The sequence below is a fragment of the Nematolebias whitei genome, chromosome 1 (assembly GCF_014905685.2).
Source record: "Nematolebias whitei isolate Nwh7 chromosome 1, NemWhi1, whole genome shotgun sequence".
Lineage (NCBI taxonomy): Eukaryota > Metazoa > Chordata > Actinopteri > Cyprinodontiformes > Rivulidae > Nematolebias > Nematolebias whitei.
In genome coordinates, this window is record NC_056498.1 from 70,866,005 (window position 1) to 70,892,515 (window position 26,511).

Below are 26,511 nucleotides of genomic sequence, written 5' to 3' on the forward strand. Positions count from 1 at the left end.
ATTACTGATGTTGTATTTGAAGGTCCTCAGGAACAGCTGGACAATTCTGGAAAGAAAAAAAAACTAAGTTGTCGGCATCAATCTGCAATGGTTTTTCCTGATGTGGACATTTTTATGTATCTGACCAGACAACAAATATTGAAATTCTTATGTTACTTTTTTAAGCTAAAAACATTTGATTACAACTTGGACTTAATAAATGTGTATATACTGCATATGATTTTACAACATAAAACCAATGATTTTTCATAACAAGTTTGAAGTTATTGTGGATTTTCTCAAACATATCAATACACCACACTAATATTTGCTTATGCATTTCATAACAAGTGGGTTTTTTTTACCCCAACAAGCTTCCAAAGGAATTCTAGCTAATATTTTACCATTCTACTTGGCAAAAAAATATTAATTTGAACTGGTTGGATTTCTGGCACAAACCCAACTTCTAATTGTAGTCCCCAAATTTTTAATTGAGTTGAGAATTTTTGGAAGGCTATTACATAATAAGCCTAATGTCAACCTGTTTCATCCAATTAGAAACCAGTTTTGATGCATGTATGGAGTCATTGTCTCTGTGGAACACTCAACTGGTTCCAACTTTCAACCTGTTGATTTGAGGTGATGTTAAAACATTTAGAGGAAGTCCTCCATCCATCCATCCATCCATCCATCCATCCATCCATCCATTATGTTCAACTTGTTCCGAAGTCAGGTCATGGGTGCAGCAGCTTGAGAAGGGAGGCCCAGACATTTCTTTCCAAAGCCACCTCTTCCAGCTTTTCTGGGAGGATTACAAGGCATTCCCAGGCCAACCAAGAGACATAGTCTCTCCACCGTGTCATGGGTCTTTCCTAGGGTCTCCTCCCAGTTGGACATGCCCGAAGCACCTCAATAGGGAGGTGCCCAGAGAGCATCCTTACCAGATGAGCCCGTCCCCCCACCCAAAGGAGTAGGGAATCTACCCTCTTATCTAGCAGGGAAAACTCCAGCACACAGGCACCAAGTTGGGGGGGGCTAAGAGTAGACCCACACCAGCTCAGTGCCCCTCACCATGGGCAATTCCAGTTTGGAATTAGGTCTAGCCCCTCTCAAGGAGATCAGTTCCAGGGCCCATGCTGTGCATTGAGGTGAGTCCCACTATATCTAGTCAGTACTTCTCAACCTCACGCACAAGCTCAGGCTCCTTTCCCACCAGAAAGGTCACATTCCATGTCCCAAGACCCAGCTTTGGTAATCCAACGTCAGAGTGCCAAGGTCCCCGCCTTTGGCCACTGCCCATGGCATAATGCACACAACTTTTGTGGCCCTCCTGCAGGTGGTGGGCCCACAGGAAGGCATACCCATGCTGCTCATTTGGGTTGAGCCCGACTGGGCCCCATGGGTAGAGACCCTGTCACCAGGTGCTTTCTGAAGAGCCCCTCCCCCAGGCCTGGATCCAGGGTGGGGCCCCGGTAACCCATGTCCAGGCAAGGGACACAGAGTTCTTTGATATGTATTGTCCATCAAAAGTCTTTGGAATCACTCTTTGTCTGGCCTGTCACCTTGAACCAATCTGCCTTGGGAGACCCTACCAGGGGCAAATATAATTGCCCCCAACATCATAGCTCCTAGGATCATTCAGGCACATAAACTCCTCCACCCTGATAAGGTGGCAATTCAAGGAGGAGTAAAGTCCTCCTTTTTCTTTATTCCATCCTGTAACATCCTGTTATGTGTTCATTTGTGCACCCAGCACTACAACCAACCTTTAAAATATATGTTTCTCCCTTTCCAGCGATGCATGCAATGGTTTCAAACAAACAGAACAAACAAACAAAAACAATAAAAACAGATTATGGCTGTTTTCAGTTCATTGCAGACTTGAGCCTTACTTGTTTCTGTACATCAGAACCAGTTTCCTTCAGATTTAGGTGAATGTATGGATATATTAAAGTTTAATGTGTAATTCAGATCTTGTGTGGCTCAGAGAAAATTCAAAATAAGTTCAAACTTGTTTTTAAGATTTATTAAAACAGTACAGTGTGTAATCATTTCAGCCTGGGAAAAGAACAGTTAAAAATATTAAAATACCAAAATTTATATTACATTTACACTGTATGTCCATGATGAGTGGATAGAAACTTTTGACTGAGACTGTAACCTGAATTTTGTAATGTCCCATTTCATGTTTTTGAAACACTTTAGTTTGCATGGTTACATGGCTCAGCTGCATCAGGTCATTTTCTGTTAACTGGAGGCTGAAATCTCAGCTGTTTTCCCTGGGGGAATAAGTTCATGGAGGATAAGCAGCATTCTTAATCTTGTTTAAAACAAGATCATGGCCGAAGAATACCTGAAGCTAATAGACTGATGTAATCTCAGCAGATTATTGACATCATTAATGAGCTTTAGAGTTGATGTTTTTTGTTTGTTTGTTTTCCTGATGTGGCCAGGAAAACTTGCGACAGTTTGACCATCATGCAGAAATCAGGTTTTCAGTCAGTCCAAGAAGGTGCTGTTCAACTCCAGGTGATTATTGAGCTGGATATGCTCTGACAGTTGATAGTGTGAGTCCTGTTACAGGTAATCTGCCAGCAGGGGGGAGTTCAGGCTCATTGAGGATCAGGAACTATTCTGGGGAAGTGGGTGTTAATCTGTCAACAGAAACAGGATGCATTCTGGGAAAAACAAGGTCACTTCCTGAGTAGAACTGATTGGTTTTGCTACGTCAAAAGTTTTAACACCATCGTCATGAACTGAAGACACCTGAGGAACTCTCCTGTTTTCACCTAGGAGCATCAAAAGCTCTTTTGTATTTTTACAAGTACATTTACTAGAGTTCTGAAACTTCAGGTACTCGAATATGTGAAGTCACATCTGAGAGTAAAAATGATCAGTTCTGAAAACTGGGACAACTTGTGCACAAAAATCTGTGCACGATAATATACAAGTGAGTTTGGGTTGCAGTTCTAAATGTCCATTTGGACTGAGAATAGACACCAGCAGCTGAGCTTTTATTTCAAGGGTTGTAATAAAACTTGGGTGGCGCAACTGGTAGAGCTGCTGCCTCTCAGTGAGCAGGTCCTTGGTTCAAACCCCGGTCCAGGGGCCTCTCTGGGTGGAGTTTGCATGTTCTCTCCGTGCATGCGTGGGTTTTCTCCGGGTACTCCAGTTTCTTCCCCCAGACCAAAAAAAAAATAACATGCATGTTAGGCTGATTGGTAACTCTAAATTGATCCAAGGTGTGAGTGAGAGAGTGAATGGTTGTTTGTCTCTATGTGGCCCTATGATGGACTTGCAACCTGTCCAGGGTGTACCCCGCCCCTCGCACAGTGATTGCTGGACATGGGCACCAGCGACCCCCGAGACCCAAAATGGAATAAGCGGGTAAAGAAAATGGATGGATGGATGGATGGATGGGTAATAAAACTTCAGATCAGTCACTCATTTTTCATTCCCTGACAGTCAGTTATTAGACCTAAAACTGAGTATAAAGACAGATTTATGTTGACAAAGCATTTAAATATATTGGTTAGTTGCAAAATTATATATATATATATATATATATGAATTTAAAGCCTCTAGGCAACCATCAATCAATCAGCTGATGTTTTCAATAGGAACATTTAGTTGACCTAATTGTTTACATTTTGATTTACACTTTTTGCTTAAACTGATTAGATTTTTTTTTAAATTTACCCTTTATTTATACAGGTAGTCTCATTGAGCCACGAGAGCTCATTTTCAAGAGAGACCTGTTTAGGGAGCAGATGGGGGGTTAAGGGCCTTGCTCATGGGCCCAGAGTGGGGCGAATGAGGATGGGGGCAAGTGTGGGTGCTTCACCTACCCCACCCACAATTTTGGCGTGAACCGGCGATCTTCGGATCACAGACCAACCTCTCTAACCTCTGCGCCACCACTCCCCAAGATAAGAGAATATGGGAGGGAATTCAATTTTATTAACTGTGTCTGAAATTAAAGCACTTCCTGTAGTGCCACAAATGTCCTCCTGAGAACAGTGTTCTCCCGCTGACATTGTGTAAACATGGACTCTGTGTGTGTTTGTGTCAGTCAGCAGATGTGGCGGGCCTGAAGTACCTGAGCACCACTCTGGAAACGATGGCGGACCCTGAGAACCCTGAATGTGAGAGTGAAGGCTGGCTGCTGGAGAAAGGTGTCAAAGAGACCTTCACTGACGTGCTTGGCAAGCTCAAAATACTAGGGAGGGGTACTCAGGTGCAAGAGGGCGGAGACGCCCCCGAGGCCGCCACCTGAAAACCCCACCCACTGCAAAGGACCAAGCCCCGCCCAACCTCCACAGCAAACAATTTTACAAACTGAGATCGGAGCAGCAGCATGGATCCAAGTTCAGTACTGATGACACAAATCCCCACACACTCATTTACACACTCCCACTCACATGCACACATACACACACCTATGGTGAAGGTGGATATTTTCCAGTTTGTAAATATGTTGAAAATATTTTATTTTGAAGCAGGAACAACAGAAACTGGTTGCTGTTAATAAATCTCATGGTCTTGATGTGACCTGAACCCGACCAGTTGAACGCAGCACAGATCAGCTGACCTCAGACACATCTGACAACCCGAACGGCACAGTTCTTTAGCTTGTCCTACAGAGCGTGCACATTTCACCATTGAAGAACTTTTTGCCAAATGTGTTTGTTTACGTTCAGATTTTTGTTTGTGTAACTTTGACATTTAATATCGATCAAGTTCTGGTCTCCACCATCACGTCAAACAACTGTTGTGGCTGGTTACCATGGAAACATATGGCTAAACTCCCAGCGGCCACCTGTGTTAAGCAGCAGGTAAACGTGTACATTTGTATGCATATTCATGCGCAAATCTGTACGCACAACTGTGTGCACATGTGTAGGCGTACCTGTACAGAAGTCTGTACATACACCTGTACGCATTTCTGTGTGCACACCTGTATTCACACCAGCAAACTCACCTGTACACACACAACTCACCTGTACACACACCTGCATTGTTCTAGAAAAATACACACAAGTTTACTAGTGCCAGACACAAAATATATAAATGAACATGTAATATGGAATTATGTGCAGAAATATGTGTCAGGTGTGTTAACAGGTGTGCAGACAGCTGTGTAGACAGATTGGTTAACACGTGTGTAAACCGATGTCTATATACAGTAGGTGTGTAAATTAGGTGTGTGAAAAAGGTGCATAAGTTACAGACCGGTGAGTAAACTGGTTTGTAAACAGGTGTGTAGACTGGTGTGCATACTACAAACCTGTTTGTAAACAGACATATAAACAAATGTGTATCTTGTGTGCAGACAACAGACAAGCGTGCAATAGGTGTGTAAACAGGTGTGTCACGGGTGTGTCGCAAGTGTGTAAGCCAGCGTTTATTACACATGTAAAAAGGTATTTAAAACAGGTGTTCAGTCTACACACGTGTATTAACAGGTTTCTAAATAGGTTTGTAAACAGATGCGTAAAAAGGTGTGTACGTGTTAGACAACAGAAAGTTGTGTAAAAAGGGGTGTAAAAAAGTATTTGTAAAACAGATGTGTGTAAACATGCATCACAACTTTAAGCAGGTGTACAGACTGTGAAACTGGTGTGTAAAACAGGTGTGTAACAGCTGTGCAATGAGTTGTGTATCAGGTGTGTAACATGGCAGTACTGACAGAAAGTCTGTAACAGGAATTAGAAGGTGGAACCTTTTGGATGGGTTGTTTTCATTGACATAAACAGAATATGCAGCTGGACATAAAAAACATCTGGAATAATTTATTTCTCTTTCACACGTTTTTTATTGATCTGAGCCTGTCAAACTGTTTCTGTCGACTAAAACTGGACATGATCAGGTGTGACATGTTGTCATCTTTAGTTTATTTGTTTGTGTTTTGTGATGTTGTTGATGTTTGTAGTCACTTTGATGTTACAGTTTAACATAAAAAAAAATGTGAATGAAATCAAACTGTGCAACTTCTTTTTTTAAACACTGTGACACGTCTGAAGGCAAAACAAAACAGCTGAGGTCCCTAACCTGAAATGTAAAGTTTACACGAAGAAGGTTAGAACCTGAAGAAACTACTGTGGTCTGTTAGTGGACAAAAGGAGAATCAATCGTCAAACAGAAAATTAAAAATCTGAAGCACCTCAGCAATTATTAGCTTTTTTTTTTTAGATTTCACAAAAACAAGTATTTATTTATATATTTGTTTGTTTAGTTATTTATTTCTTGCTGATAGTCTTTGAACACCTTCACGGTTTTTCAAAAAAAATTTTTAAACAATTCCAGATATGACAGATTTTGGGAGTTATCTTAAAGCTTTGGGGGTTTTTTTCTTCACTCTTGTAATTTCAAGATCATTTTCCAGATTTTATTTTATTTTTGACAGTGTAGGTCGTTGTCGTGGTTACAGCAGATGAACAGAGTTAATCAGCTGAGAGATCAGATTAACTCTGCTGATGTCAGGCGAGGTACAGGATGGCTGTCGTGACGCAAGAGAGGTTGAGAGGAGACTAACTCCTGTAGAATTAGTAGAGTATATGTTAGAAGGACAGGAACACACGAGAAGGGTTGAGATGGGTCCATTTCATGCAGAATCAGAAGGTTACAGGATTGAAATGCAGTATTCATAACTATGTCGATGCCATTTTTTTTTGTTAAGTCAGGAATCCATCAGTCAGTGAATGCATCGGCTGACAGGACAAAGATCTGTTGGTAGATGAAGGTGGAGGCAAACACCTGTAACAGGGAACCCAAGGTGAGGAAGATTAGGGGTCAAAGGTTACAGATTTAAAAAAGCCAAGGAGGATTTGCAACTCTGATCCCTTTTAACACATCACGCCATGGTTTTACTTTCACTGGGTCAAATGCAAAAGGTTCTGATGGGCGAACTGCAGGATGATAAAGACATTGTTAATAATCATCTCTGATACTTAATGATGTTTTCTGATCCCAAATTACAAGTTTAACTCTCAGAACCAGATCTGTTTAAAATCAACTCTTTGACTTAAGTGAAAACTCAGTCTGGTCTCAGGTACAAGACTAGATCCAGAACCCAAAACCAGTCAAAGTGTTGGAGCAGAAGTGCGGAGTCAGTGAGATGGTCCACAGGAGGAAGAGAAGGAGGACTAACATGATGGATGAGGAGGTGGGACACCGCTGGACCCTTTGCACAAGTTCAACTCAGCCCTACTCAGGTTGACCCAGTTCAGTTTTGTCATTTTTTTATTGGGTGGTCCCACCCACTTCTGGTGCAGTTCTTAGGACCTCCTGGACCCAGGTGCTGACATTCAGCTGAAGATTCGATGTCAGCATGCAGCATGCCTTTGATTGGCCAAGAGTGACGTTTATCATGAGAGCATCTCCTTCACAAAAATCCAACCCACTATTCTTAAAATCTTGCAACTGCAGCATCCAATTTTGTTTATAAAAAAAACAATATATCCAAAAAAGTTTTAAAATGTAAATCAACCCTGTGATACCATGACAAAGTGCAGACGTTTTTGTTCTTTTTGAATTCAGACATGGTTAGACCAAATGGACTCAAATTACAGACCTACTCAGAAGAGATGTCCTTAAAAAACTATTCTAAAAAATTTCCATTTTTTTGGTATACATATTTTTAACATTGTTTACAAACTTCTGTTTTTTTTTTTTTTTTCCTATCAGTTTTCTTGAATTTAATCTCTTTCAAATTAATTTTATATTTAACCCCAAGAGTCATGTCAGGACGACTTAAATTCTGGGATATTTATGCCTAAAATTTCAGATTTCCTGACATCATATTTAAAAAGATACAACAACAACAACAACAATACCATCTGTCATGAAATCCAAGGGTAATTTACTTTAGGATCAGAAAAAAAAAACAAGTAAGCAATAAGATCAACAACAATTCAGTCAGGATCTTACATTTTAAGGATTGTATCTTTTTTGTTAGGCTAATGAGATAGAAGATGCTGCTCGTCCTGTTGTAAGCTCAGGACCCAGATACTGTAGTTCGAGACCCAGAACGAGAGACACAGCAGGTAAAGTTCAAACGATGTTAATTACAATGAGGTGCAGATATACACAAGTGTTTCTCTGGATCCCTGGGGAGAAAGGATGATGCCAGATGGGTCCGGGTTGGCATTTGAGGGTTGATGTTGATTTGTTTGTTCTTTCTTACAGGTTATCGGTGGTGTAACAGAAATCTAGGTGGGGATCCAGAGAAGGGTTCTGTTGTGGTTCTGTCAACCTTTTTTTTTTTGCTGTAATTTAGTTTACATTTTTAATTATTTGTGAAGTTTATGATCGTCTCCCATTTAATTACCTAATTTTTAGAAATCCACATTATATTAAGACACTTTTTAGTTGAAAAAAAAAAAAAGTTACCTCATAAAGCATGACTTTTACACAGAAAAAAAAAGACCGGGGATAAAAAATGTTCATAGAGCCCTACAATATCATAGAAGTATGCTGCATTGTGTCAGGATTGGTGTTTCAGGCGCAGAACCCAGCGGTGCAGACAGGACTCAGAACCAGGGAGGAAAATTAGAAGCACTTTAATAATACAAAATCATAAGCTGATGTGGCAGCAAAACACTTGCATGGCACGAGAGAATAACCAGGGACACGAGGAGGAAAACCAGATCACTAGACGATTACAAGACGATGCTCAGACAACAAGTAATACAAAGACACAGACTTGTATACACACACACCTGAACAGGACACGAAGGTGGAGACTATCAGGACAATTAACAGGGAAACCAGGGAGTGTTAGGATGGGGACCAGCCACCAGAGAGCACCATCCTCACACATTGCTGATTTTATTTTAAATTTTATTCAGTAACCTATACTTAGTTACTTTAGATGAAAGTTTACCAGGAACAGGTCAGCTGTTTCTATAAATGTAAAAAATACAATGTTTTCAATCTCAGTGAAGAATCCTTTTTAAAAATGGTGATTTGCAGTTTTTCCTATAACCTGGGTCCAGAAACTTGATCTGAACCGGTCATAGCTTGGTTCTGTACCAGCTGCTGGACCAGAGTCTGAAGCGTCTTCAGCTCTGCTTGGATTGCATGAAGCTCCTGTCTATATGGGTCCTGGTTGTGAAGTGCTTGCTGGTCCTCTTCCCTCTGAACTCTAGTAAAGACACTTCCTGTTAGACTTGATGCTTACATTTCAACACAGATGAGACACAGGTATGTCTTGATGATCTCACTTTGAACTTCTCATTGTCTCATCGCCTCTCGTGGTATCTGCATCCCTCTGCAGGACCAGGTACTGGTCCAGCGTCTCCTGCAGGACAAAGAAATGCTATCATGACCTGTTAAATATGCGTAAAGAAAACAAACTTTGATTCCTTTAATACAAACTTTGATCTGTGCGTTGATGTGTCCAAGTTCCTGGTGGTAATGGGAGCTTGTTGTGATGTCTTTGCAGGCAATAGCCAATGGTGAGCAATGTTTGAAAATGTACTGGTTGTCATAGAAACATCGCAGGCGAGGCATGGACTCCTCCACCTGCAGGATGACGGCCGCCTGCTGCATCACAGCGTTAGCCTGCGAGTTATCATGAACTCTGAAACACAAACCGTTCATTCATCAATTCATCCAATAGTCAGTTATTCATTTGTTCATTCATTTATTCATTTATCCAACCAATGAATCATTCATGCATTACTTTATCCAACCAATAATTGATTAATTGATTTGTTCATTTGTTTGTCAATCCTTCGTTCATTCATTTATTTAGTCATCCAACCAATGATTAATAATTTATTAATTTATTTGCTCATTTGTTTGTTCAATCCTTCTTTTGCTCGTTTGTTCGTTCGTTCGTTTGTTTATTTAGTCGTATGATTAATTAAATTATTCATTAACCAATGAATCAATAATTCATTCATTCATTTATTTATGTATCCAACAAACAAATTGTTTAATTATGCTTTAATTTATTCATTAGCACAACAAATCATTCATTTATCCAATCAACAAATCATTCATTCATTCATGTGTCTAAACAATGGATCTTTCAGTCATTTATTCATTCATACAACCAATAAATCATTCATTCATTCATTTATTCAACTAATAAATAATTCATTCATTCATCCATTCATTCATTCAACCAATAAATAAATGATTAAATAATTTGTTTATCAACCAACAAATCATTAATTAGTTTTTGCTTTAACCATGCAATTCATTCATTTATTTTTATTTATCCAACAATGATCCGTTAATTCATTCATTCATTGAATCGTCATTATTTTTCATTTATCAATTTATCCAACCAATCACTTATTTATTAATTCAGCCATCTTTTATTAATTTATTTGTTTGTTCATTAATCATGTATCCATTTGTTTATTCATTAATCCAGTCTACTCTTCATTTATTCATCCATTCGTTTGTTCAGCTAACCATTCATTTATTCATTTAACAACCTATTCATTCATTCATTCATCCACCCATCCTTTCATTCATTCATTCACTCATGTCTAGATGCCAGTTCAAATCTTTGTAAGGTTCAGGTCTCAGTCTTTGTTTGACGTTAGTCTAGTTGATAGACCAGGTTTTTGTTTGGTTACTAATATGTCTCAGTTCAGGAGTTTTGTCCTGATGTGACCTCTGACCTCTGGAATGTGTCAGTGAGCAGTGCAATCAGCAGGTTGACACATAAGATAGAGGATGCAGCCAGAAATGTTCCACACAGCAGAGGAGCCATGACATCATCCACCTTTACCATGGCAGCATACTCGTATTCATCCACCAGAGTGATCCGGTACAGACTGTAGAGCAGACCTGAGACAGACTGCATGCTGGGAACTGAGGACGAGCCTGTGGAGACATCATCATCAGATGGTTATGAACAAACTCTGATCTTCTCAAAAACAGTTAAACAATCACAGGGGTGGTCTAACCTCCAAATATGATCCAGAAGCTGCATGCGTAGGGGATGAAGATCTCAGCGTACAAGAAGAGGAAACACATCACATCTCCAACAATGTTCCCCAGCATGACAATAAACGGCCCCATCAACCTGCACAAATGGCCATCCTTTTTTCTAAACTCACATTTTCAGGAGATTATGGTACTTGTGCAAATATTTCATATACTGTATGTATTATACACTTGAAGTGTTACTGTTGTTTTTTTAAGGCTCTTTGTGTCATCAAAACTGCACTTGTTTTATTGATTTTGCTGACATTGAACCAGGGGACCCCTCTGTCAACTTGTTTCAAACCTGTCAGACAAAAAGTCTCTCTTCAGGTTTCCGTATTGTGTTTCCCAGGGACACATCCTGAAACCGTTATGTCAGTCTACATCGTACATCAGTATAGTATATAATGCTAACTTTCACTTTATGCAGACGACACTGCAATTTTGTCTCTGTGCCTGCATTGGATCTATCTTTTGCTGAGCTGAATATTATATTTATTCTAGTTGAACACAATTTATATCACTTAAAGCTTGTTCTAATGGTTGACTACGTGAAAGAATATTATTTCATTAAAACTTTACATTTGTTTGTAATAAAAGTTTTGTACCTGAAGGCTCTAACGTGTTTCATGAGTCGCAGCCACAAAAATATGATAGAGATAGAGAACAGGCGCAGACTGAGCGTGCGCAAACAGGAGGATGGATGAAACACGTCAGCCATGTGGAAGCTGAAGGACACCATCAGTAGAGAGTAAACCAGCCAATCAAAGATGTTCCTGATAGCACATGGAGACACAGGTTTTAATCTACAGAACCATCAGAGACATCTAAAACATCAAGAATGTTTACAATTTATAATGCGACTGCTACCTACAAAATTTTAAACTTTCAGACCCAGTTTCAGACATTTCAGTCTTGGATTTCTGGTTTTAGACCTGGTTTTCTGATTTCAAACCTGATTTACTAGTTTTACACTTACTTGATTAAACTTAGTTTCATATTTCAAGCCAGATTTTAAACCTAGTCTGGGACTTGGTGTCAGACCTGGACCCCTAGTTTCTAACTTAGTTTCAGCCCTGGTTTATTGGTCTCTTATCTGGTTTTCCACCGGTAATTAGTTTCCAACATGGTTTTCTGATTTAATATCTGGACTACTGGGTTCAAATAGAGTTTCAGAGCTTGTTTTAGACTTGGTTTCAGAGCTGGTCTCGGACTTTGTTTCAGACATTTTTTAAGACCAGATTTTAGACCTGGTTTCTGATTTTAGACCATGTTTCAATCCTAGTTTCATACCAGATTTCACAACTGGGTCCAGAATTAGTATGAAATTCTGAGTTTCACACTAAATTTTAGACCTGGTTCTTGATTTCATACTTTGTCTCAGACCTGGTTTTTGGATTTCAGTCCTAGTTTCAGACCTGATTTTTTTGTATTCAAATCTGGTTTGAATCTTGACTTTAGATTTAGTTTCCGACTTCACATTAGGTCTGATTTTGACTCAGTTTCAGACCATGCTCTGTGTCCTACGTCTGTATGCTCTTTGTGGACTTAACGTCTGCCTTCAACACCATGATCCCCCAAACACTGATGGACAAACTACTCACACTAGGACTAAGCCCCTCCATTTGCAATTGGGTACTATACTTTTTAATAAACAGACTGCAGTCAGTGAGGATCCACAACTTCTCCTCCTCCACCATAACCCTCAGCACTGGCTCTCCTCAGGGATGTGTGTTGAGCCCTCTCCTGTTCACTCGGCTCACGTATGATTGTACAGCTACCCATCCAGGCTGTCACATTGTAAAGTTTGCAGACATTACAGTGGTGGTGGGATGCATCACAAACAATGATAAGTCCAGTTACAGGCAGGAGGTGGAACACCTGAAGAGCTGGTGCAGGAAGAAAAACCATCACTTCAATGTGAAGAAAACGAAGGAGATGGTCGTGGACTTCAGACGGAACAAACGCAGCTACCCTCTCTGAACATAGGAGGATCTGCGATGGAAGTGGTCTCCAGCTACAAGTACTTGGGTGTGCACCAGAATGATAACCTCAGCTGGGGCAACAACACCACCAGCCTGATCAAGAAAGCTCATCAGAGACTCTACTTCCTCAGGCAGCTGAGATGAGCTGGACAGGGAAGCTCAGTCCTCACCTCCTTCTACAGGTGTGCAGTGGAGAGCATCCTGTGCTCCAGCATCAACGTGTGGCATGGAGGCTGCACAGCTGCAGAAAGAAAAGCTTTGCAGAGAGTGGTGAAGGCTGCACAGAAGTCTGTTGGAGTCAGTCTCCCCACCATCACAGACATCTTCACCTCTAGATGCAGGAAGAGGGCCACCTGCATCATGAAGGACCCCACTCACCCAGCACACACACTTTTTGCCTCACTCCCCTCAGGAAGGAGGTTAAGGAGCATTAAGTGTAGAACCACTAGACTGAGGAACAGCTTCTACCCTGAGGCTGTTAGACTCATGAATATCTAACCAGAATAATCACTGTGAAAAAAATCACATCATGTTGCTGCTGATCTGTTTCATGTTGCTGCTGATCTGTTTCAATGTTGATGTGTTCATGTGTGCTCATCTGCTCACACAGACTCATGTTCGTGCTGCTGTTTGGTGTATTGTTTTGTACTACTAGTGCTTATTGTTTTTATAATTTTTCTTAGTTCATATCTTAGATCTCATTACTGTTTTATTTTACATTTTATACTTTTGTTGTATGTAACTGGGACCCTGTGTACACAATGTCATTCTACCACATGTGGTGTGAATGACAAATAAAAAAACACTGACTCTCTCTGACTCTGACCAGATTTCAGACCCTTATGCAGATCTGGTTTTAGATTCAGTTTCAGACTCAGTTTCAGACTTAGTTTCAAATTTGGTTTCAGATTGGTTTCTGATTTAGATTGAGACCTACTATCAGACCTTGTTTCAAACCCAATTTCAAACCTGGTTTTAGACCAGATTTCAGACATGGGTTCCAGATTTTATGATCCAGATTTAAACCTTATTAAATATTTAGCTTCTGAATTGATTTCAGACCTAATTTCATAATTTCATACATAATCTCAGACCTGTTTTTTTGGTTTGACACTTAGTTTCAGACCTTGTGTCAGAATTAACTTTTTAATTTCAGACAATGTTTTTGACCTGGTTCCTTAAATTTCTATCTAATTATAAACTTGATTCAGACTTGAATTCTGACCATGTTTGAGTCTGATTTCAAAACTTAGTTCATTTCCTGGTTTTAGACCTGGTTTCATAGCTGCTTTCAGATTTGGTCTGTTTCACATTTAGTTTCTTAGATTATTTCATATTCAGTTTCAGACTTGCCTTTAGATTTGGTTTCAGACTGGTTTCTTAATTTCAGACTTGATTTCAGACTTTGTGTCAAAACTTTTTTTTTTTTTTAAGTTTCAAGGTTTTGGCCTAGTATTCTGCAGAATACCAGGTATTCTGTAGAAAGTACTAAAATAATGTAGTTAAGTTAAAAAATAAATAAAATTAAACACAGGTCATCAGTTAAAATTTTACTAAAGTGCATGTGGCGTTACTTGTGTTAAATTTTATTCAACCTTTATTTATACAGGTTAGTCTCACTGACCCACGAGGACTCATTTACAAGAGAGACCTGATGAGGTACAGACAACAATATACAATCATATAAAAGCATATAAAATAAAACATAAATAAAATAAATGATATAACAATGAAACAAAAACAGCTACATTATAAAACGATGTAAAATGCTAAAATGAAGAACATGTCTGTGTTAGTTTTTGCCATGAACTTAACAGTTGTTTAAAATTCCTTAGAGAGTTCAAGGTTGAGAGCTTCAGATCTTTTTGCAAGGTGTTCCATGTTACAAGAGCGGAGTAAGAGACGGCCCTTTTGCCCATTTCGGTCCACATTGAGGGTACACTGCAAGTAATTTCAGTATGTCCTGAGAGCGCACGCTGTAGCTGCACCCATGCAGTGACATGTAGGAGGAGATGTATGAAGGCAGCAGACCAAGAAGTGATTTAAAGATGAAAATTTACCAGTGTGAGAATCTGCATGAAGTTAATGATGACAAATTGACCCGTGAATACAGGGTGAGGTGATGGGCACGATAGTTACAGCCAGTTATGAATCTTATCGCACCAGAGTCCAAGATCTGCAGGGTGCTTGCAGGAGCATTCATGTAAATAATGTCACCATAGTCAATGGAGGGGAGGAATGCAGCATTTACAATAAGTAAGAGGGCATCTTCCCTGCAGTGCACAAAAAAACTAAAAATTTCTGACACAACCACAGACAACAGAGCTACCACAGCCCTCTGTGTGGAGCAGAGAGCTGGTGCCCAGGGGAGCAGATTGTGGCTGTTAAGGGATTTGCTCAAGGGCCCAGAGTGGAGCAAAGTCGTGCTTCATCTTTCCTACTCACATTTTGATGTCAGTCCGGGGAGTCAAACCAGCGACCTTCCGATCACAAGCCCACCTTCTTTAGCCTCTGTTCCACCTCTCCCTCAATGAGTTTTTAAAATAAATAAAATACTCAATTGAATATGTAATTACACTGAAACAGCATGTCCATGGAAGATGTTCAAAACACACAGAAAATAAAAGGGAATTTCAGTGCAGACCATCCCATGATGCTTAACTTGTTCAATAACAAAACATGTTGAACAAACCACAAAGCAGCTAATATAGAAACTTCAATTTCCTGCCCTGCTCTTGATTGTGATTACAGTTCATTCTTGTGGCTAAAATTATACAATTCTTGCTCATGAGGCACCAAAAACATGCCTTTTTAAAGCGGTGAGAAGCATGACCATACATAATACTTGTTAAATAGAACTTCAGCTTATTTATTATTTTAATTTTTATGAGGTTTTGTTGCCTGGTTGGTGGATTACCAGAGAGCTGGACTACCAAATGAGATTACCAGTTTAGCTACTGTTCTGTAGCTTTCCCCTTTTCAGGGGTTGCCACGGTGAGTCATTCTCTTTCATTCAACCTTTCATTTTACCTTTGTTGCCACCCTTTTTTCACAAATCATTCCTGAACTTTTCACCATCCACTCCATCCCAGCTGGTATATCTTCTTCATTTCTTTACAACACTCCCCATTTTCCTGGACCCTACTTATAGTCCTGCACCTTTGTGACCCCTGCTCCTTATAGCTTTATTGTTACACCTGCCTCGCTCCCATTCACACACATATGCTGTCTTGCTATGGCTGATTTTCATTCCTCTTTATTTCAAAGCACACCTCCATGTACTCTTCTACCTGCTCCCTGTTCTTATCACAGATCACAATGTCATCTGCAAACATCACAGTCCACGAGAATTCCTGCCTGGACTCATCTTTTAGTCTGTCCATCACCAGCACAAACAAAAACAAGTCTCAGAGCCAATCCTTGATGCTGCCCACGTCTACCTTAAAGTCATCCATCACTGCTACAACACATTTCACCACTGGCTTGGCTAGCCTAATAATTTAGATAATTTTATGCATTTTACTGTTCTATAACCAGATTTACTTGTCTTCTTTTATTTGTCCAGCTGACACACAAAGTACCTTCTTACCTGACTCTCTAATCACTAGGCTCTTTCATGACAGACCACAGACCAGTTTTGCCTTTCTGCTCCCTCTCACCATTCATAAATCACAGATGAAGCCGGTCACTTCCCACTGAGACGTGAGTTTTCAGAAATGACGTGGGAAGAGTAGAACCAAAAGAGGCATGGAGCAGAACTCAGCTGGACTGAATTGGAGCATGACACAGTAAATGAGTGTCTGATGTCTCCTTTGTGTCATTTACTAAACCTAATTAATTAACTCACTGTAGTGAGCTTATTTGTGGATAACTGTTTTTTTCTAAATTAACTACAATGTTGTTGTGCCTCGTCATCAATATTTCCTCAGTAATAAATCTGTTTGTTGTTTAATCTCATGAGCGAGTGGTCACACACTAATGTCATCAGTTCATCACATTACTGAGCTGTGGCAGAGCTTTTTTCCCCAAATAGTTTGTTACTACAATGCTTGGTGGCACCAAGGTGCATGAGAGGTGGGCTGTTTTTAACCCCCCTCACCACCTTGGTGTGTCTTCTGAATGGATGTAGGTATCCAGAACACCTCTCAGTCTTGGACTAAAGTGTTTTCTGACTTAGCCTAAAGTTACTGTCATTGGCCAGAGGGAAGCTCTTTCTTACCACCCAAAGCCTCCAATTGCTCTTCTCTGAACTCCTCATAACATTCTTCTTCCTTAACTTCCAGAATATGGTCTTCTTCTCAGCCTTTACTTTTTTCTTCTTAGTGGAGCAAAACTACTGACAACATTCAACATCAGACTTCATACGTCTACCTCCAGACACATTCCCCCTGTCTGACACTCTTTTCACCTCTACAACATTCCTTGCAAACTCTTCCTTCAGGAGCACCCTTGCTCCTAGGGCTGAACGATCTGGCCAAAACTTTTATCACAATATATTTCTTAATTTCGGTCGATAACGATATAATTCCGATATCGATATAAACAATATAAAAGCTTCAGAAAAACTGTACAAACTACAAATAAATTAATGTTCACCTTTTATTTGTATTTAGCCTTCAAAAGAATTTTGAAATCACCGTCACTTAAACATAAAGCTCTCGACTTTGTCAATATTAATAGTTTGAACTGTAAACAACAACATAACCCTAACCCATGCAGCTAACGTCTGCTGCATGGGTTAGGGTTATGTTGTTGCCGTGCTTCTCTTTTGATACAGCTGGGGGTGTTTGTTTCAGGGACATGTTGGCTCAAACTTTTATTGCACTTCATCTTCTGACTCTCAGCATATTCTATCGAGTGGAAACTCTTCAGCTGAAACAAGTTAGATGTGTTCCCACCGCTAGTTGGAACGACTCTCCGTCACATTTTGCAGCGCACTGACTGAAACCTGCAGTTTATTGGTTCTTAGAAAGCCGAACAACTTCCACACTGACAAATTAGTCTTTCCTCTCTTATCAGTTATGTCATCTGCTTTCTCTTCGCTTGTGAAAGCTTGTTCAGTCACATTCTGTCGTTCATGGGCACTCATTTTGAAGCAAAAATTTACCGCGTGTTGTGGATTAGTTTAGCCTTCTAACGCTAACTCCTGGACTCGAGCTCTACGTGACATCTACTTCATCACGCGCTTACGTAGTTGTGTCGCGGGTTTTTTTGTTCAGCTTAAAACTGAAACAGTTGCTTCAACCTGAACAGAAAAAGAAATGTGTCAGCGAAACACTGTAATCATATCGAAAATGTACTTAAAACTCATATTACTGTTATTAAATAAAAGTATATTGTGACATATATGGAATTATTGTCCAGCCCTTCTTACTCCCCTTGTCTTCCTATTTATTTTTATGGTAAAACAACTTAAAACTTGCCCCAATGCTGCAAGCCTTGCTGCCCTTCCATCATGTCTCTTGTACATCTACAGTACCTTCCTTCTCTGCATTATGTCAGCCAGCTCTCTACCATTCCCTTTCATTGTCTCTACGTTTAGAGTTGCTACCCTCAGTCATCCACTGTTCACTTTCCTCTTCCCTTTGTCTCATTGCACATTTTCCTCCTCATACTATTCAACAAACAGTGGCATGGTTTTTGACGGCACCCAGTTTAACAACAGCACAGTGTTGGTAGTCATTAACCCTGGCTATTAAGAGTCCTCATTAGCCTAAAAATGGAACATCTGGGACTCCAGTTTCTATCCATGTAAAAGAATATGATTATGTGACACAGGCAGCAGAGAGAGAGTGCTGGAAAGAGGTTAGCCATTAGCTGTACAAAAATTCAGCCAGGATCTGACTATCAACCCAACTGCTGTGACTGTGAAAACATGCATGCTTCTGATGCCAAACATGAAACTGGGTCATACAAGAATACAGCCTTAATACAATCCGAAAGGTAAAAAATAATTATTAAGAGTATTGTCCTGTGTGCAGTGTCACTGAGGGTATTGGACATCAGGGTGTGTATTTGTACCATAGGTCCTGGCTGTAGCTTCCCCTCATTTTGTGAACCCGTTTGATCTCATCCAGAAGGAACCTTCTCTCCTGAAAATAATTATTAAATTGTTATTTCTGTTTCTGCATTTAAGAGTAATTATACTTTATTACTAACTACTATCACATGCAGCAATGGCCTGCACTGCCTTAGGCAGTTTTCCTACAAACTACTACTTTCATCCATCCATCCATCCATCCATTCATCCATTCATTATCTTCACCCATTTCTTCCTTTTCGTGCTGCGGGGGTCTCTGATGCACATGTCCAGCCATCACTGTGCAAGAGGCGGGGTACACCCTGGACAGGTCAAAACTCCATCACAGGGCCACATATGCCCCTTTTCCATTAGTACCTTTAGTACCTGTGCAGCACGGTTCGACTCGGCTCCGCGCAGTATGAATTGTGTTTCCGTTATATTTTCAGTAACTGTTCTAGTGGGCGGGTTAAGAGTTCAAAAATTGATGTCAAGCGCCTTGCCGGTAATGTGGCAGTAATGCTGGTGGTTAGACCCTGAAACAGGTTTCAGTACAGGGTGAGATTTATTTAGAAGTTTCTGGTAAATACAGATTATTAAAAATGATCAAATTAAACTATATATATATATACAGGTGTATATATATATATATATATATAAATCCTGCTAATGAACTTTTGGTGAACTTTAGTTCACCATTAAATCTCTGATGAACCAGATTCTACAAAAACATCTATATTTAAAATTTTATAGGTTTTCTTCATCATTTGATATATTTCCACTCATTGTGTCTACTTTTATTGTTCAATTTAGAAATGTGGTTTTGTTTCTTGTATACAGATTTTTTTTTTTATTATTTTGGATTTACTTTAAACTTTAATTCTTGTTTTGTGATTTGTATATCTGTGGGTTAGAATAAAGTTTAACTAAAGGCTGTAGCTCTTCTTTAAACATGTTTGAGGGAAATATTCCAGAGTGATACAATAATTTTGACAGTTTATGATTTTTCAGCTGAGTTAACTTTAACAGATTATTTAATAAAGTCATTAAAGTGAAAACAGGGTTTCATGCTAAAGACAGCATCGTTTATTTTTTTTATTATTATTTTTTTTATCTTCACTGATAAAAATTTTAAAAAGTAAAAAATTTATACATACAATGTTTTTAAAAATCGTTTTCACCCTCCATCCCAGACCCATCCCGGTCCGCCCCTGCCTGCTGGTACTCGGGGTCCAGCCTTCAGAAGCACATGAGGCCGGCCTCCCACCCTTCTGTGGATGGGCAGCTCGTATGAGCCTCCACGGTGACCAGCGGAGCTCGGAGCCCGCATGAGCGCACGAGGTCGGGGCCCACCTCAGCCCCGGCTTCGCATGCTCCTGCAGGGTGGCAGCACTGAGGATCTTGTGCTGTGATCGGTGGAGCTCGGAGCCGGGGAGATGACACCCTGTCTGACCTGAGGGATCTCTGAGGCTCCGGTGGAGAGAACCGGGGGGACTGGCGGAGTTTCATCTAGCTCGCTCTGAATTTTGTTGTTGGCCACCAAGCACAAAAAACACCTGAACTTTAGCATTAGACTACGGTGTTATCATTGTTGTTTTTAAAAGCTTAAAAATAGGTTCAGTGCTACTCAAGTTCAAGTTATTGCAAATGGCGGATCGGGTTGTTGTGAAAGTTTCTCAAAGAACCAGTGACTCCACCCCCTCACCAATCAGTGACCGACAGTGTTCTGACGTCATGTTTTAGGGCTAGTTCGGCACGGTTGGAACCCCAGAAGAAATGGGTCCTGAAAAAGGGACCAGTTCCATGAATCGTTGCTAGTGAAAAAGCCTTGGAATCATCCAGCCAAGTCAAGTCGAACCGTGCTGTACCTTTACTAATGGAAAAGGGCCATTAGAGACAAATGAGACAAACAACCATTCACTCTCTCACTCACACCTAGGAACAATTTAGAGTTACCAATCAGCCTAACATGCATGTTTCTGGTCTGTGGGAGGAAACCGGAGTACCTGGAGAAAACCCACACATGCACGGAGAGAACATGCAAACTTAACCTGGAAAGGCCCCCAGCCAGGATTTGAACCAGAGTGACCTGCTCACTGAGATACATCAGCTCTACCAACTGTGCCACCATGCCGCCTCAAACTACTAATTTGTAAACATATTTTATCTTGATGATGTTATCTTGTTCCTTACTTCTGGCCACATAGGATGTGAGCACCGAAGGTCATCATGGAGTTGACGCTCTATCCAGTGCTGCTGCAGGCGGAGCTTCCTCCTCGAATGTAGAACATCCCGCACCTCCCTCCACACTTCTTCCAAAGTTAGTAGGAGCGCCAGGACCACTAGAAGAACACGCCACCAGTCCTGAAACAGACACACAGTAGGTGAGACACAGACAGGCCATAGACATGTAAGGCATAGACAGGTAATTGGCAGGGGATAGACAAATACATCACAGATAAGTGGAACACAAACAGATCACAGATAGGTGAAAGACAGACAAGTCATGGACTGATAAGAAATAGACAAGTAATAGGTGAGAGACATGTGAGACACAAATAAGTTAGAGACAGACACATCAAAGACTGATGAAACACAGACAGACAAAAGACAGGTGAGAAACAGACAGGATCTAGTGAGTGTAAAAAGCTGGTCCAGTATTCCACAGCCTTGACAGAATCTGCATTGTTCCTCCTGAATCTGAGGTTTAACCTCTGGTTGTACTCTTCTCTCCAGCATCCCTGAATAGACATTACCAGGAAGGCTGATTCCATTATGACACACTCTTTGAGTCCACTTCTTGAAAAGTGGAACCATTACCTCCATCTGACATTCCATGGACACTACCTCAGATGTCCACTTGATGTTGCAAAGGTATGTCAACCAAGACAGCCTAGCAACATCCAGAGCCTTGAGGAACTCAGGGTGGATTTCATCTACCCCTGAAGTCTAGTTGTTTTGCCAAGCATTCCCAGCAAACCCTCACTACATATGGATCTGACAGGCAACTTACCCTTCCATCTTATCCAACTTAGTGATCAGTTAACAGATCAGCTTCTCTCATCATTCAAGTATCCAAAACAGTGCTGCAGAACAGATGACACAACTACCAATTCTATCATTGATCTCCAGACTAGGGTGCCCTGTGCCATGTGCACTTATAGACACTCTTGTGTTTGAACAGTGTGTTCATTGTGGGTAAACCATGATAAGCACAGAAGTCTGACAAAAGAACACTGCTCAGGTTCAGATCACATCAGCTATTCCTTCCAATTACGCCCCTTCTGGTTGCACCATCACTGACCACAGGGGCATTGAACTTCCCTAGCAGTATAGTGGAGATAAAGTGTGAGAGTTTTGTTCGCGTTGCCGGCAGTAAGTCAGACCCCTTCATGGTGAGAGTCAGACATTGCCAGGACTATCCATTGTTACCAATTCTGTTAATAACTTTTAAGGACAGAATCAATTAGTGCAGCAAAAGGACAGAGAGGGTACAGTTTAGAGACCTCAGCACTTTGTCAATGCTATTTACAGATGATGTTGGTATCATTGTGCCGTGATCTCCAGCTCTTACTGAAGCAGTTTGCAGCTAACTGTGAAGCACCTTGGATGAGGATTAGCATCTCCAAATCAGAGGCTATGGTCCATGGTTGGAAAAGGGTGGACAGTCCTCTCCGTGGTGGGAGCGGTGTAAACATGCATGCTTCCTTGCAAACTCCTCCTTCAGGACCACTCCTACGCCACTTCTCTTCTTATTTATTTATGTACCTATTTACTCATGTATCTTTGAATTTTTTTTTCACAAGTGAAGGAAGAAAGGGGCAAGAGATTAACAGATGGACTGGTGCAACTTCTGCAGTATTGCGTGTGATGAAGAGGGAGCTGAGTTGCAAGGCAAAGCTCTCAGTTTACTGATCATCTACGTTCCTACCTATGACCACAAACTCTATGTAGTGACCAAATAATAATATCAAATGCAGGTTGTCCAAATTAGTTTTATCTGCAGGGTAGCTGGGCTCTCCCTTGGAGATAGGATGAGAATTTCAGTTTTACAGAAGAAAAGAAGTGCTGTGGGAAAAGATGTCTGGGCCTCCCTGTTCCTGTGACCCAAGTCCAGAACAAACATCAGTTAATGGACAGATAAATGGATAGAAACAAACAGATGATAGCCATCTGAGTCATAGGTAATAGATAAATGAGAAACAGTTAGATCATGGGCAGGTGAAAGACTTACAGGTGAGACACAGAAATGTCATAGAGAGGTGATGGACAGGTGAGAGGCACATTGATCATAGACATGAAAAGGACAGACAGATAAGACACAGACATGTCAAGGACAGGAAAGGGACGGAGAGGTGAGACAGACTGGCCATAGACAGGTGAGCGACAGACAGATCATGGACAAGAGAGAGACAGACATGTCACCTGAGGAAGAACATAGCGATCAGGTGATTCTTCGTTTGCAGACACAGAAATGACGACAGTTGTCCAGGAAACATTGAGCAAGAAATTCAGGACAAGGAGAAGCCACGCCCCCAACCTGTATGCAACACAGGTAAACATGCAGGTACAATAGTCATAATGTCAAACAAGTTCAACCAATCAGAAAAAGGTTACCTGCCATAGAGCTGCCATTTGATCTGAATAAGTTTTAGAAAGACTGGATTCATGATTAAGTCCAACTTCCCCTCCTGAACAACCACCTGCAGCTGGAGACATGGCGGAGTTTAGTGCCTTCTACAGTCCTCAGCAATCTGGATTCTGTCCACTGTAGAAATACCTTTGTAATCTGATGTCTGTCCTATATAATATGTTTTCTGTAAACTGTAATCTGTCCTCTGTAAACTACTGTATTTTCTGTCATTTATAATCTGTTATCCTGATGCATGCTCAATATCCTGATGCATGCTCAATAATCTGTTATACTCTCTGTAATTTTCCCTCTGATTTGCTTCATCTTCTCCGTTATCTGCTTACTATCCTCTGCAAGTTGTCTTATAAATGTAAGAAAATCAGGACAAGGAGAAGGTAATCTGTAGTCTAGTGTAATCTAGTCTTCCATCTGTCCTTTGTGATTTGCTTTCTGTCCACTGTAACCTGTCCTTGTCCTTTGTAATATACATTAAGTACATTGCAGTCTTCCTTCTGTCCTCTGTAAATTGATTTATGTTATTTGTAATCTGTTCTCCAAATTTCCCAATTATTTGTAAAATAAATTTCAAGACGACAGCACTGACCACTGAACTACCAAACCCCGCCGTCCTCTGTGATGTGTCTTCTGTAATTTGTCCTATGTATTCTAGAAATTGTCCTTGCAAGTCTGTCCACTGATCTACTTTATGTCCAACTTACTAAGGTTTGTTGTTTAAACTTACTGGAGAAGTGGGTTCAATGATCACTGCTCCTACAACATAGAGACAAGTGAGATTAAAAAAAAAAAAAAAAGTAAAATTACATGTTAGACAGTCTAAATCTAGACATATGTTGAAATGTCTGAGTCCAAAATATGTGCTGGACAGTTATAGTCCAGGAGATATAACATGGACATGTTATATCTCCTGGACTCAGATTGTCCATATACAGGTCCTTCTCAAAAAATTAGCATATTGTGATAAAGGTCATTATTTTCCATAATGTAATGATAAAAATGAAACTTTCATATATTTCAGATTCATTGCACACCAACTGAAATATTTCAGGTCTTTAATTGTTTTAATACTGATGATTATGGCATACAGCTCATGAAAACCCAAAATGTCTGTCCCAAAAAATTAGCATATCATGAAAAGGTTCTCTAAACAAGCTATTAACCTAACCATCTGAATCAACGACGTAACTCTAAACACCTGCAAAAGATTCCTGAGGCTTTTAAAAACTCCCAGCCTTGTTCATTACTCAAAACCGCAATCATGGGTAAGACTGCCGACCTGACTGCTGTCCAGAAGGCCATCATTGACACCCTCAAGCAAGAGGGTAAGACACAGAAAGAAATTGCTGAACCAATAGGCTGTTCCCAGAGTGCTGTATCAAGGCACCTCAGTGGGAAGTCTGTGGGAAGGGAAAAGTGTGGCAGAAAACGCTGCACAACGAGAAGAGGTGACCGGACCCTGAGGAGGATTGTGGAGAAGGGCTGTGATTCCAGACCTTGGGGGACCTGCGGAAGCAGTGGACTGAGTCTGTAGTAGAAACATCCAGAGCCACCGTGCACAGGCGTGTGCAGGAAATGGGCTACAGGTGCCGCATTCCCCAGGTCAAGCCACTTTTGAACCAGAAACAGCGGCAGAAGTGCCTGACCTGGGCTACAGAGAGGCAGCACTGGACTGTTGCTCAGTGGTCCAAAGTACTTTTTTTGGATGAAAGCAAATTTTGCATGTCATTCGGAAATCAAGGTGCCAGAGTCTGGAGGAAGACTGGGGAGAAGGAAATGCCAAAATGCCAGAAGTCCAGTGTGAAGCACCCACAGTCAGTGATGGTCTGGGGTGCCATGTCAGCTGCTGGTGTTGGTCCACTGTGTTTTATCAAGGGCAGGGTCAATGCAGCTAGCTATCAGGAGATTTTGGAGCACTTCATGCTTCCATCTGCTGAAAAGCTTTATGGAGATGAAGATTTCATTTTTCAGCACGACCTGGCACCTGCTCACAGTGCCAAAACCACTGGTAAATGGTTTACTGACCATGGTATTACTGTGCTCAATTGGCCTGCCAACTCTCCTGACCTGAACCCCATAGAGAACCTGTGGGATATTGTGAAGAGAAAGTTGAGAGACGCAAGACCCAACACTCTGGATGAGCTTAAGGCCGCTATCGAAGCATCCTGGGCCTCCATAACACCTCAGCAGTGCCACAGGCTGATTGCCTCCATGCCACGCTGCATTGAAGCAGTCATTCATGCAAAAGGATTCCCGACCAAGTATTGACTGCATAACTGAACATGATTATTTGAAGGTTGGCATTTTTTGTATTAAAAACACTTGTCTTTCATTGGTGGGATGAAATATGCTATTTTTTTTAGACAGGCATTTTGGGTTTTCATGAGCTGTATGCCATAATCATCAGTATTAAAACAATTAAAGACCTGAAATATTTCAGTTGGTGTGCAATGAATCTGAAATATATGAAAGTTTCATTTTTATCATTACATTATGGAAAATAATGACCTTTATCACAATATGCTAATTTTTTTAGAAGGACCTGTATATGTTATATACAAATATATGGACCATCTGAGTCCAGAAAGCATAATAGACTGTATGAAGCCAAGAAATATGTTGGGGAGTCCGACTCCAGGAAATATGATAAAAAAATTAAGTTCATTGTATTATTTTGGATGTTCTGAGTCAGAGGAAACTGTCAGGATTTGTTAGACAGGAACGAACCCAGTAGTGCAGACAGGACTCAACTCGGCAGATTACAAAAATAAGTATTTAATGGAGGAGTGTATTTACAAAATAACACGCTGACGAGGCAGCAAAACTTACATAAAGATGGAGGACTCAGAGGGAAACTCAGGGAGGACTCAGGAGAGCTCAGGGGAGACGCAGGAGAACGCAGGAGAACGCAGGAGAACGCAGGAGAACGCAGG

General features: G+C 40.7%; 2 protein-coding genes across 2 annotated transcripts in view; one reads left to right on the forward strand and one right to left on the reverse strand.

Annotated features, from left to right (window-relative positions):
* The window catches only part of prph2b (peripherin 2b (retinal degeneration, slow)), a 36,273-nt gene extending 30,449 nt beyond the window's left edge, over positions 1-5,824 (forward strand). The window contains exon 3 of the mRNA XM_037680483.1: positions 4,052-5,824. Within this exon, the coding sequence (XP_037536411.1) occupies positions 4,052-4,255 (204 nt within the window). The 3' untranslated portion in view covers positions 4,256-5,824. The remainder of the gene's footprint in view (positions 1-4,051) is intronic.
* An 845-nt stretch (positions 5,825-6,669) lies between these two features.
* Positions 6,670-26,511, reverse strand: part of LOC119430587 — a 21,879-nt gene continuing 2,037 nt past the window's right edge. Inside the window, exons 8-14 of the mRNA XM_037698022.1 lie at positions 11,535-11,702; positions 10,908-11,026; positions 10,620-10,824; positions 9,358-9,562; positions 9,204-9,280; positions 9,013-9,124; positions 6,670-6,735 (exon numbers count right to left, since the gene is read on the reverse strand). Of these exons, the coding sequence (XP_037553950.1) occupies positions 6,670-6,735; positions 9,013-9,124; positions 9,204-9,280; positions 9,358-9,562; positions 10,620-10,824; positions 10,908-11,026; positions 11,535-11,702 (952 nt within the window). The remainder of the gene's footprint in view (positions 6,736-9,012; positions 9,125-9,203; positions 9,281-9,357; positions 9,563-10,619; positions 10,825-10,907; positions 11,027-11,534; positions 11,703-26,511) is intronic.